The following is a 13,177-nucleotide window of genomic DNA, read 5'->3' on the forward strand; positions in this document are numbered from 1 at the left end:
ACCACTCTTACAGAGAATAAATCTTTTCTAATATCCAACCTGAACCTGCCCTGGTGCAACCCGAGGCCATTCCCTCTCATCCTATCACTATGAGAAGAGGCCGACCCCCACCTCACCACAGCCTCCTTTCAGGGAGTTGTAGGGAGCAATAAGGTTTCCCCCGAGCCTCTTCTTCTCCAGACCAGTATGTTTGTCTTAAATACTTCACTTGAAGAAGCTAGGCTCTCAGATACAGTTAGCTCTTGAAAACACAATATACATGTTCTCCTGCTGTGCACAACAGCAGTTTTTTCTTAAAAACAAAACAAAAGGAAAAATAACCCTCTGAACTTACTAGCTAATTCACTTTGTGCTGTTCTTTAACAATCACTATGAAATTCAAAAGGAATCAGAATTATGTTTATTTCCTTCCCATCTTACAAGCTAAATATCACAGGAGGAGATGGAAGCATTCTGCATCTAGTTATATAGAAGCACAACTAGGCAGCAGTGTAGACATATAATCAATGATCTCAAGGCTTAAAAGTTGTAGAAATGTTTCTTTGCCAAAGTTCCAGGCAGTCACCACCTCCTTCTGAGCTCAAAGGTACAAGGCCTCTGTGAGAACTTAAGCAGAGCACCATTCATTCCTTTCGTGTTTATCAGTAGGAAGCTTCTGCTTTAGTTCCTTTTTTGAACCTGCAGCAAGTGAAGCCCTTTTAGGGCACAGCATCAGCAGAACATACGCATCTTTTATTCACCTCTGAAAGGACACTGATATAGGGCTCCATGCCAGCATTTCTAGAAAATTCACATTCCCTGGATTAGGCTCACTTTTAGTAATATAGCCAAGATAACATGTCTGTTTCCTTCCCATTATTTCAGTCTGTTGGAGATGGTCCTAAGAGTCAGGAGAACTTAATGCTTCTGCCTGGCTGCTATCCACATTCTTGTCCAAGACCTCTATTGTTTAAATATGTAGGATACAGCCACAACGACTTTTGGATGGAATGAAAAAGGTCAGAGCTTGATCGATAAATTTACGCGGGTACAAATTTTCATTTATTTTCATCTTTCATGACATACCTGAAAGCCTCCGAACCTGAAAGGAATGAATCTCCTTCTGAGTGAAAGCATATAAAGAAGCCTTAACATTAAAACAGTATGATCACAGGAAGCTGAAAGTGGAAGTATAAAAATAAGACCTCTTACTATAAAGAACTCATCTTGGGCACCCTGCCTCTTTTACCTGATTAAGGAAGCCACGTGCACTTCTTCTCAGCTTTCCTTCCTCTGCCAAGCACAGCTCAGCATGGATTACAGCAGGATAATGAACCAGGCCACAACACACACAACAGCTGCCCTCTGGGTTACAGCCCATAGCACAGCAGCTTGCAGGAGCACGTTGTGTAAGGAACCAGACATAAAAGCAGAGCCAGCCAGGTTCCCTGGAGTGTTTTCCCTAACTCATGAAAGGGAAGAAGAAGCCTGTGAGAGGTGAGGGGGAAGTGTGCATGGAATAAACCCAGTCTCAGCTGTGCTTGAACCTAGTTGCAGGTAATGAACGTGGGTCAGGACATCTTGGAGGCTGAGAAGAGGCAGACACTACCCCAGCCATAGCAAGGCAGCTGATTTCAAAGTTCCTGTCTGCAAGGTCTGCTAGTGCTGTTTGTGTCTCTTGGCTAATACTGCATGCAGAGGGATTCTGACAAAGTTGTTCAAGTTCGTTCTCCTGCAGACTCTGCAGAGCAGCAGCAGTCATTAAGAGCAGAGATACCAACAATGGCCTCTTCCTCTGCAGCACAGTTGGTTACAGTGTCTGAGGAGTCTGACTTCTACAGAAAAAAAAAAAAAGATCCCTTGCAAAGGTAAGGATCCTTTACTTTCCCCTGATTGGAGGAACTGGAACAACAAATATTGGTCTTCCTTGCCACTGGTCATTCACGTTTCTGGGATAGTAAGAAAAGACCACTGCTGCTTCTCAGCCATTCACTTCATACGTGTTCAGACAACTCTGCCTAGATGGTGAGAGAGACAGGCAGAGGATTCTATCTAAGGAAATGCATTACAGTCTGCAGACAAGCTTAAAAACCACAAGTCCTTAAGCATGGCAGACTGCCTAATGCCAAGGGGTTTCTGCTGAGCTGTATGTTTGTCCAGGGGATGTTTAGTAACCAGCAGTATATGTATGCTAACTCAGGTCTTCTATAAACCTTCTATTTTAACTGGATTTTAGACCTCCCCAAAAAACCCAACGCCTTTCTTTCCACTGGTGTTTATGTTAGCAGTATGTTCACAAGGTTACTGCTGACTCTGACCATGTTACACTGGTGCTCATATTGATCCTCACCCCTACAGAACCTACTGTGTCAGAAAAGATCGAAGAGCAGCACATGCCTTTTCCAACCAACTGGTGCCTTTAAACTCTCCTTTGGACAGTTAAGAATCAGTTATTAAGATGTCACTACTAGAAAATAACTATTGCATTTTTGAAAGTTCAACAGTAAACAACATTGCCAGTATATTATTGCACACAATAAAGGTTTTGGAACTACAAAGATAAGGAATGAGTAGTCTAGAAGACCCAGAATAATGATCCCAGAGCCATTCCAGTTGCTGCTCCAGCAAGCATGCCCAGTGCAAGATCTCCATCACTGTCACGGTAACGCTCTCGAATGATGACGTGGTTTGCAGGGGGTTGGCCATATGGTCCTAGGCAGTAAGAGATTATTAGAAGGAGGGCAGAAGGAATGTAGATCATAATACCATGCATTTGGATTTCAAAACATGTCCATTCCTTCCCTCTCTTCCTTCTGTTGAACGCTATGATGACATCAGCTAGAAAGGTGGAATGCACAGAATCACAAAATCACAGAAACATCCCTGTTTTGGGTTCAGCCTCCATAATTACAGAAAAATTACAGGAAGCCAGCAAGACTCCTAGCCTTATAAAAAGTTAACATCCCAGAGAAAAGCTCATAGCAAATGTAAAGCTGAACACAGTCTGCATCTGTATTTGCAAAGAATCTATGAATGACTTGCATCATTCCATCAGGATTGGTGGCTTAATGTAAGACATGGGTCTAAAAATTTAGTCAACCTTGAAATTAACACAAATAGTGAAGTCCTTCAGTAGCTTTTAAGCCAGTGGTTTGCCAGAAAATGTCTATCAGTTATTTGCTCTAATTGCTCCTTAATACTTCAGCCTTCGCATCAGGCACTGATCTGTGGCACGGTGACAGCTGCCACATGCCTTTTCAGATGAAGACTGGCCCAGCAGTGAAGAATTAACCTAAGACTATTAAAAACCAGCAATTAACCCCTGCTCTGCAACAGAGTTGTGCAAACACTGCAGAACTCTGTGTGTGTTTGTGTGATCTGTTCCTTAGGTCTTCACTAACTTCGATGAGGAAAGCTGTAGAATCTTTCAGCTGGTGCACCTCTCTTGTCACAAAAAAAAAAATGGAAAAGGCAAATGAAGTAACCTGTCAAATGGTTAAAAAATCCCCCTCAAAAATGAAAAAGAAAAAAAAAAAAGAGCCAGAGCATACAGACTTAGTAATTATCCATGCTAGACTAAGCCCCTGATTCTGTAGGACAGGTTCAATATGCAAAGATAAATCTAAATTGAGGTAACTAAGCTAACAGCATACTGTAAACCTTTGTCTCTTTCCTCTTTTACTGAGATTGAGAGCTATAGAAGACTGCAAAGCTAAATATACTCATTTACAGCAACCCCAGCAAACAGAAAATGCCCTGAGAACAAAGCTACCTTTGGAACGCCTTCATTTAATTCTGAGGTCATAGCTGGAGATAAGTGTTGGTAAAAATTAAGCCACTGCTGAAATAAGATGAATCAAAATTTCCATCTCACCCAATAGAGTACTAAGTTAATTTTGCTCTAACTTTCTTATGTTTCCTTACAAAATGTGCTGACTATTGCAGTTAAAGACTTCTGTGTGCTTTGAAAAGAGTTTGTAAAGCAACTTACATATACTGGAATCACAGCTGGGGCATTAGATCACTTAATACAAATTTCACTGAGCTCAATTTGTTGTGAAAGGGTGAGGGGGCTTTGGTTCCAGTTAGAAGTCAGGTTTCTTTCCATCACTGTTGTACAGGAGCAGCAGATGGTAAAGGAACTTGAAAACGTGGTACCTGAACCCAACCCCCAGTGTCAATTACTCAGGTTTCTCCAACATGGAGAATATGGTTGATAGTGATTACCGTGGTATGGATACTGGTAGGCTTGTCCAGTGGAGGCATAGAAGACGTGAGGACCCACAGTGGGATATGCACCATGGTACTGACCATAGCCATAGACCTGGTGAAGTTAAAAAACATGTCCGTTACAAAAGTATTCTTTGCCATGTTTCCAATTCTGCACTTTGTTCTCAATTCTCCCTCATTTCTAACGCAGTTCGATGTTCATTGAAATATCCAGTCTGCACTGACTTAGAATCCTGGAAAGGATTCAGAACAAACACTTGAAAAATAAATGCTCCTAAGCAGGAATCACTTCCCATCCTTCCTGGGTGGTGAGCATTAGAGGCAGGGCCTGGCTTGTCAGGCCAAGCCACAGCCCAATGCTAGCCCTAATACAGCTCTCAGTAACCACAGTAAGGGGCTGCAGCAGAGCACAAGCGGTGCAACAAACAGTACCATCCCAAACTGCACCTTTGTGCATCACTGCACAAGTCAGAACATCCAGAAATCAGCAATGCATACTGCTTCAGCCCTCATTCTGTTCCTCCTCCAGTGCAGAACAACTGCACCCAGGAGCTAGAGTCACTTTGTTGCTATGACATCCTGTATACCACAGAACTTGTATGTGTTCAAAGTGACAGCTCCAGTCATTAAGTTCTATTTTTAAAACTCCTGATTTTTACACCCTTTCAGTGCTCACACAATGGGCTGCATGACCAAGATTTTTCAAGATTAACCAAATGACTCCTTCCCTCTCTTTAAGAAGCTTTATTTTCTAAGTTCACTGAGCACCCACCCCTTAACAGATCTCCTAGCCAAATCTGCCCTATCCCTTTCCAGGGAGATCCACTCAAGTAGGAGTGAGGATGTCCTGTTAGTGCCTCATTTTCATCTGTACAAACCTTAAAGCTGGATGTGTCTGTGAAGCACAGCACAGCACTTTGGGGTGCTTGAAGGATGCTTGCTTCTGCTACCTCACTTGTTTTAATGCTGCCCAAGTGCAGTTCTTACCTCAGGTGATGGGGTAGCATAAGCTGTATAGGGAGGAGGGGCTGAGGAAATTGCTGTCTCATCATACATCACATCAGATCCCACGTAGCCCTGAATGCCATGGAAAGATAGCAGTCAACACCTTTTTGTGCAGACAGACAATTCGAGGAGGAAGGAGATTAAAACTTAATGACCCCCAAAGTAACTGCAGAGATCTGCTGCATGTTAAGAAAGCAGAGGGTGCCTCGTAAAGACACACAGCAAGAAACTACTCGGAGAGCAGACAGACTGAGAGGCCACAAATGCATCATCATCACTGTCGGGAGCCACACAATTTCTTACTTGTGTGCATGTGTACAAAGCAAGCCTGTATCTCCTATCCATATATGTGCACAAGCACACTGATTCCTTCCCTCTTTTCATAATCTCAGTTTTAGAAGTTACCATCATGTTCACTGTTAGTTTTCAAGTTACAAACAAGTGTTCACAATCAAGTTTGCTGCTTCCTGGCACCCTAGTGTAATGGTGTCAGCAAGAGCAGATAAAAGAAACAAATGTGGCAGCCAACAGTAGCACCTGCACATTTTAGCACAACTTGTTAGCTACCTGTCACCTTCTGGCCATGAGGAGAATGAAGAAAAAAAAAAAAAGCAGATATATGGGTTCAAATCCAGAGGTTTGAGGGCTGTTTTTTAAGAATTTACCTTTCCAATGCTACATGTAATTTTGGCCCTTTTTGAAGGCAGCCTCGAAACAAAGGTGATAATTTACCTGAATCCATCTTCAAGGAGCTCTCTACAGATGATTATGTAAAGATGTGTTCTTGCACCTGATACCAGAAGTTTACAGTGATGCTCTCTGTGACTTATCCCAAGAAAGAAACAGCTCTGTTTTTTGAGTGTACAAATATATGCTTTAATAGCTCCTATCAGCTCTTCTAACTGGACTACAGAAAGACTTTTGATGGTGTATTATGGACGTATCCTAAAGGAAACTTGTGACAAAAATTCTGAGAATTGTTTGAAGTGCACTGTTGAAAGCACTGTATGAAGAGGCGGATATTTCCACTGCCTGAGATGAAGCTCTGTGAGTGCTCACATCTCAACAGTAAATGCATTCTGTTTTGCTGCAGGAAACTCTATAGAGGCATGGGACTTAAGTCTGCAGATGTCTTTAAGTGACATGGTTCTCAAAGCTAGGATGATCATCTGGTCATTCCAGTGAAGTTTTGAGGCACTGCTTGAGGCTCTGTGTTTTTGAAAGCTGTATCAGACACCTGCAGATGGACTAAAATCCAATTCCCTGGCCAAGTTCAAGTCCAGGTGGAGAGCTGTAACAGCTCTGGAAAGTACTAATTTCATACATATCTTGTGCAGACAGCTATCTGCCCTACATTCAGTGGCAGGGGTCTGCCTTGGCTGAAGAAGTTGAGGCACTGGCAGGTTTTGAATGCCACCTGGCATTGCATCGGGGACATGAAAAACAAAAGCTCCTGAAACCAGGAGTCACTGTCTCACATATAACAAGTTAAATCCACTGAAACTAGAGCACACAGATTATGAGTACTGTGTCCTCTGCATGAGGAAAGTTACTTAACTTCTCATTTAACAAAATGAGTGTAGCTGCACTCAGGCAATTAAGTCCAGAATAGTTTTGCAATGACAAGTGTTTGCTTTGGGCATCTTAATTATATCATATGACAGATGTGTCAGTGAAGAGGCAATGTTAATGTGACCCATCAAAGACTGAAACAAGCTTCTTCAAAACACAGCATTTTCCCACTGAAACATCTCAGGCTGATTCAGTCTAGTCATCTAAGGACAGACAGTGCTAAAAAGCATTCTGGAAGGCATTCTGGAGGAAGAAGACATTCACAACTCCCAGAAGATACCATTTCTGGTGAACTCTATGACTCACAGAGAAATCCTTCTGGTTTCTGACCTCTTTACTAAACACAGCTAGCATGCTGACGCAGAGGTAATGTACTCCTGGGCATACCTACACTTCCTTCCAGGCACCTCTTGCTCTCTGCCAAGAGTTATCCTGCAGTGTAATGGAACTATATCAAAAACACCTTCCTTTTTAGGTCAAAAGTGTAGTATACTGACAGTAAGCTTCCTTCAGCACTTGGTATACCACAAATAGAAGGAAAAGAACCATTTTTGTTGGTTACAGATTTGCATAAAGCCTCAGTGCACACTTCCTTTACAGACCAGCCTCCCAAACATTCATTCCCACTCAGAGAAATCACTCTCAGGAATCACTCACTTCCATCCAGTCTGTATTTGCCTGGCTTTGGCTGCATGGATGACATGCTGGTGATGCAAAGATCACTCCTCTCCCAGCCTATAAGCTTTAATCATGTTCATAGCCCTCTAGTAGAGGTTTTTGGTATAAAGTCTATGTAAAACACTTACTGTGTTTCTTCTGGCATCCTGAAGAGCAATTTTCCATGCCCTGTCAAAAAAATAAAAAATGTTTAGTGGAACACAGATAAAAATTAATGGCACTTTTTCTTCTTAGTATTACAAAGAAAACTATGTTAGGAATTAGAGGTAATGCAGGAGCAGAGTTTCAGATACTCCATGTGTCAAAGCCTAATGATACAGTAAAATGAATGCACCAAAGCGTTGCACCAAGATTGAAAAATAATTATTTCCTTAGCAGAGCTGAGATGGAGTGAGAAGGAACAAGAAAAGGACCGTGACAAGGAACACATCTGAAGGCCTTCACTGCAAGCCCAACAGGCAAGTGATATGCAGCTATGCTTGGGACAAAATAATGGGAAGAGATGCACCAGAAAAGTTGTATCCCCTTCCTGAAGAGTTGCATCTGCTGACTGAAGAGCACAGCAGCTTGAACAGAAGGCACAGGCACTTCATGCAGACACTCCCATGCTGTATGGCTGACAGTGTGCCCTATAACCACGCGTACTTGGCAAACACTGCTGGTAGATGTTATCCAACTAAACACAGCCAAGGTCACAGCACTGGAGTACAATTCTTTTTAATGACTGAGACGTCCTTGGGCTACAGAGGGTCATGGGCTACTTTAAGAAGGAGAGAAGTGAAAATAAAATCTATTCAGAATATTCTGCATTAGCTGTATTACTAAGATGCTTCTACTCCTCTCAGCCTCCAGTGCTTCCAGTGAATAAACTTGCAGGTAGTTTGCAAGAACTGCATCTATGTGAGTTAGACAGCTCATAGAAGAGCTATCTTTTTTGTAACTGAAATCCTGCTTGAGAATTTTCTTGAAATATGTCTCTGAAAATCTGAAGGAAGGATGGTAAGTAAGGGGAGGGAAAAAAAAGATAATAGAGGAAAAAGTAGCAAAAATGATATTATTTGGCAGACTTACAAACAGTCATCTGCACTTTCTGCACAGAGGTTGATGGTCTTACCATCCCGACAAACAATCTGCAGTAAACAGTCTCTCTGCTTTCCCTCCGGAGGCTGGAAATCTGAGTTGGGGAAAAAAAAAGGAGATAAGAAGAATCTATAACCAGAACTTCACGATCCTGTTTACAAGAAGGGCGATAGCTTATGCAAAACTCTGGACAAAATAAACTGTGGCCAATTGTAGCTGCTTTCCATGACATGAAAACAACTTAAACTAGGACGTAACCTGCTCTCTTCAGAATATGTCCTGAAGCTAACTAGCTCTGAACATCACTCTTAATACATGCAAATGTCTTACAGCAGAACCAATCTGTACCTAGCTGTAAGTACTTGGGGAGTACTTCTGTCCTTTACTGATGCACATCAAGGGGAGTATTGATAAATGACAGAGGTGAACTTTGTAACGCTTGAGAAAAATCTGCTCAGGTTTCCCATTTTGCATCCCAACTCTCCCTCCAGCCAGCACTGTAATTTCACCAGTAATGCTCTATGATCAAACACACAACCCTACTGCAAACATCCTGGTCTCTCATGCAAACCTGCCACCCGCAGGTACACTGTAAGGTACACTGTCCTCATTGAGTTGTAAAAGGAAGAATTGAGCACTAACCTAACCTATCACGTGGTGATATCACCCCACAAACACATGTCAGGCAATTATATCATAGTTGGAGAGTTCTTGTGGGTTTTTTTTTTTTCATTTTAGAACAATAAAGCTGCACACCTTGTAGGCATGTTTACTTCTGCGCAAGTAGTGCTGTAATTGGTGTGCTGGGCAGACACTGATGTTCTGAATCTCTCAGTACACAAATTCCAAAGGTCTCAGTGTTACCTCGACATTCATTCCCCACTCTGAGGTTGATGCAATGGATTCTCATGTGGATTTTATCTTCTATATCATGGCGATTCTGATCGTCATAGAATATCAAACGGCCATCAGACCACAGGTCAAACCAGTTCTTCTTCCAGCGCCGCAAAATAGTGCCTTTAAAATCAAACAGTCGCTTTTGAAGGCATATATTAGAAGGTATTTGTGTCTTGAAGTTAATAAAACCAAAATATCCTTCCCAGTTGCCCCAGAGGACAAAGGCACTCTCAGGCTCCAGGCAAAATCTTGTCCTACCACATTCCTGCTTTAGAATGTTACAGAATTGGGTTCCGTATTCCATCTATTACTCCAAGTTGCAACTGAGTGTATCTTAAGGGCATAACCTGGTGCTTTAATTCTGTCCCACTGCAAGAACAAGCAGAAGGCATAACTAACCGAAGACATTAATGTAAAGTGTCAGGCAAAGTTTCCAAGTCTCCACTTACTTAACACTAATTACAGAACAGCATCTGAAGCAGGGCAGTCGGACACTTGAGCTGTGATACAGTTTCCCACTAGTACACCCAAAGGTAACATGGAAATGCTGCCATGATAGGTCCCTTTGTGAAGTGTCCTATAGTCAAAAAACAAGGACAACAACTCGCAGACATAGAGATCTGTTTGAGAAATAACACCTGGGAATGGCTGAGCTGCTGCAGTGTTGTCTGAAGGAGTCAGACACAGCAGGGAGAAAAAGGGGAGAGCCCCATGACTTACTTTGACGAAGCAGCCAGCCACTCTTCACAAACGCCATTGTTGCTTAATCTGGTGGACAGAAGAGGAAGGAGAGGAAGCAGTCATCAGTATTTCACAGCAGCACATTAGAAAGAGGCATGTCAAGTTAGAATACCACACTGCACTCCGCTGGTACTGCAGGCAGAGAAGCCAGATATCAACTGAAGATCCTCACTAAGGCCCAATTAGTGTTCTAGATCCTAGCAAGTGGAACAAATGTTCAATCTGATGTGACTGTCAGAGACACATCAGTTAAAGTGGGAAAAGCACAAGTTTACAAACAAACAACACAAAATGGGGAAGAGTCAGGCCTGCGACCCTGACTCACCACCGGTTCCATTACAGATTGTTTCATTGACATACATGTGCTCCTTTTATCCTGCAGTCTCCCGTTACCAAACACTCTCCCTCCCTTTTTCTGTACTTCCCCTTCTAATTTTTGTTTTTCATTCACTGATTCAAAGTCCAGCCAAAACAAAAGCTGAAAGAGTTTAACCTTGAACAGGAAGGAGAAAGCTGTTTTTATGACTTGTATGCCTTCCAAATTGTTACCAGCTCCCTCCAAGATGAATTTAAATAAGTAAAAGTTAAGCCCATAAAGTGACATTTTCATTTCTGCTCAGTCTTTAAATGAAGCTCGAAATGGCCTGGGAAAGATCCACATGAAATCCAAGCTATCACACCTGACATTCAGCATTCTGCCACTGTCCTCCAGTGTGCGAGCAAGCCAAAGGAAGCAGACCAAACATCGAATATACTGGAGGAAAAGCTTTATTTTTTAGCATAGTGGTGTTCTAGGGGGAACTCAGGGAAACACAACTATCTGGACAGAACTAGAACAACAAGGACACAAGCACTTTTTGGCCCTGGCATTTTCTGGAAATTACTAGAGGGGCCTAAAGCCAAAAGGAGAGGCAGATGCTTAAACCTGCCATGTAACACTGCTCTTGTAGCAGCATGAGGTTTGACAGCCACAGGAACTCCTTCCAGGTCAGGGATGTGTTTGAAGTCAGAAACTTACAAAAAATATGGCTGCTGACTGTTTTTTATAGGCATTTCAACCTTGTTACAGCACCTATTATCAGATCTGGCAGGGTAAAATTTACCTCCTCTGAGCTGGTGCAGTGTTGACTCTGTGCTTTTTAAGCTCCAGATGTCCTTATCTAGGAGCAAAAACTTTCCCAAGAGAATGTAAAGGAAACTCCTTTGCTGAGGAGTTTACATTGTTTGCTGAAAGCCCTGAATTTAAGGACAAAGTATCACTCTTGCTAGGCAAAGACTTTAGCATACAACTAAAGGCAATGGCCGGCAGGATTTCGTACTGAAGGAATGCTGTGTGCAGCACAGGCTGCTGTGTAATAGTGAGAATCACCTGTAGCTAAGGTTGAAACTCCAATGCAAACATTTTAGTATTGTTTTTTGTATCAGCTTGCTGGGAAAACAAACATTCAGCTGACAGCCCGATGAAAAGGAGCATGAAACTCCTGTCCTGCTGGAATCCTGGTCCTGCTCAGAGCATCCTGCTGTCACTGGGCTACAGAAGGGGGGTTTCTGAAACTGGGGCCAATTTATTCCTCCATGTAGACAAAGGCCCTGAGCTTCTTCCTTTTGCTGCTCCAATAAGTGCTCCCCTACATTTCCCTCAGAAGGAATCTCTCTTCTTGCACATCCTTTTCCCAGGAATGGAAGCACTCTACTGGTGCTTCCACATCTTCCAGGTGAAATCCCTGTGAATCTGCAGAGGCCTTTTAATAGTGTAAGAGCCCATAAAGCACTTGCACAAACTTCCGTTCAGTTGCAAGAGCTAGATTAGACTACAGAACGTTTGACGCTGCCTTTAAACCTACTCTGTTACACAACAGCAAAATCAGACACAACTTAGAAAAGGAGGAAGAAATGAAGAAAAGCTGTCTCTTGACAAACTGAAGATCACAGAGGGCCTGACAACCCAAGTCTCACATTGCAGGCCATCTCACACTTAGCGTGGGCTCCAGCACCAAAGAGGCCTCCAGCTGTACTGCACCCCACGTGTAATCTCAGAGGCACAGACTGCATTTTCCCAACACAGAATTTCAGTGCCCCAAAATTCTGCTCCAGATAGAGGGCAATGAGTGATACAGAGCATTCTGTCAGCACTGAAGTAGGAGGTGCAAAATCAGTTTGATATTCTTGTCTGATCCTTTTTAAGTGCAAGCACTGACTTGAGAGTGCAATGCAGTGTTACACTGAGCCCACACCATGTCTAGCAGAGTGTTCCCAGAGCTAGCGGGGAGCTGTGGCAGATAAGCAGCAGCTGTGCAGTATCTGCTTGTGAAGACAGCTTCGTGTGACCAGCACGGGAAGTGGCCATTGAACACAGATAAGTCAGGGTTTTGTATCATCAATCTCGAGAGAAGTTTGTCGGTGACTGAAGCCTAAAGGCAAGAACGCCCTCCATGGAGCACAAGGGCAAACACGGTAGAGGTGCGGGGCCGCTCCCCGCCGCTCCCTCACACCGAACACGGCACGGAACGTCCAACCAGGGATTCCAGTCGCCCTCTCGCTAGCTGGCTGACAGAAAAAGCCAGCCGCGAACCCAGCTTAGGCCGCGGTGCAGCTCGCCATTGCTGCGGGCGCCGGATGCAGCCGTCAGAGCGCGGATCCGCGCACGGAGCTGCCGCGCTCCGCGGTGCAGGGCTGCCGCCGCCTTCCCACCGCACAGCTGCAGACGCACAGCCTCGGGCTCGGCGGCGTTCAGGCCTCACCCGACTGATCCTCCCCTTTAAAAACAACCAAGCCTTCTACGTCAGGAACTTCTCGACTCCGCACCTAGCGAACCTTTCTCCCTTCTCCCGCGAGCCGCGCTCGTTTTTCCTACCGCAAGCCGCGCGGCTCCCATCGGCACTGGCTCGGGGCCGGCGGGCGCTGCGGGGAGGGCCGCACACCGCAGCCCCGCGCCGCCCGGCGGAGCGCCCCGCCTCCCCGCCGCGCACCCGGCAGCCCCGGGCCCCCGAGCCCC

General features: G+C 44.0%; 1 protein-coding gene across 2 annotated transcripts; it reads right to left on the bottom strand.

Moving 5' to 3' along the window:
* Nucleotides 1–377: 377 nt before the first annotated feature.
* On the bottom strand, nt 378–13,067 carry PLEKHB2 (pleckstrin homology domain containing B2). 2 transcript variants are annotated; one of them, XM_042820694.1, is made up of 8 exons: nt 13,037–13,067; nt 10,162–10,209; nt 9,409–9,561; nt 8,536–8,638; nt 7,593–7,632; nt 5,197–5,286; nt 4,207–4,303; nt 378–2,691 (listed from the first exon to the last, which is right to left on the bottom strand). In XM_042820694.1, exons 2-8 carry the CDS (start codon nt 10,196–10,198, stop codon nt 2,555–2,557), a joined length of 657 nt encoding a protein of 218 aa, XP_042676628.1. In that variant the 5' UTR covers nt 10,199–10,209; nt 13,037–13,067; the 3' UTR covers nt 378–2,554. The 2 variants fall into 2 exon arrangements, with proteins under 2 accessions (XP_042676628.1, XP_042676627.1); XM_042820693.1 differs by lacking the exon at nt 13,037–13,067 and having other exon boundaries at nt 10,162–10,490.
* Nucleotides 13,068–13,177: the final 110 nt, after the last annotated feature.

The sequence above is a fragment of the Centrocercus urophasianus genome, unplaced genomic scaffold, assembly GCF_019232065.1.
Source record: "Centrocercus urophasianus isolate 14NV4802_14NV808 unplaced genomic scaffold, USGS_Curo_1.0 seq_19, whole genome shotgun sequence".
Classification (NCBI taxonomy): Eukaryota; Metazoa; Chordata; class Aves; order Galliformes; family Phasianidae; genus Centrocercus; species Centrocercus urophasianus.

Bases quoted from the DNA above. Each gene is read 5' to 3' on its own strand.
- PLEKHB2 (XM_042820694.1), bottom strand. From the start codon at position 10,198: ATGGCGTTTGTGAAGAGTGGCTGGCTGCTTCGTCAAA. The intron at 9,562-10,161 runs GTAAGTCATGGG...TTGATTTTAAAG, and splicing joins TGGCTGGCTGCTTCGTCAAA to GCACTATTTTGCGGCGCTGG. The intron at 2,692-4,206 runs GTAATCACTATC...CTTACTGCCTAG, and splicing joins CTACCAGTATCCATACCACG to GACCATATGGCCAACCCCCT.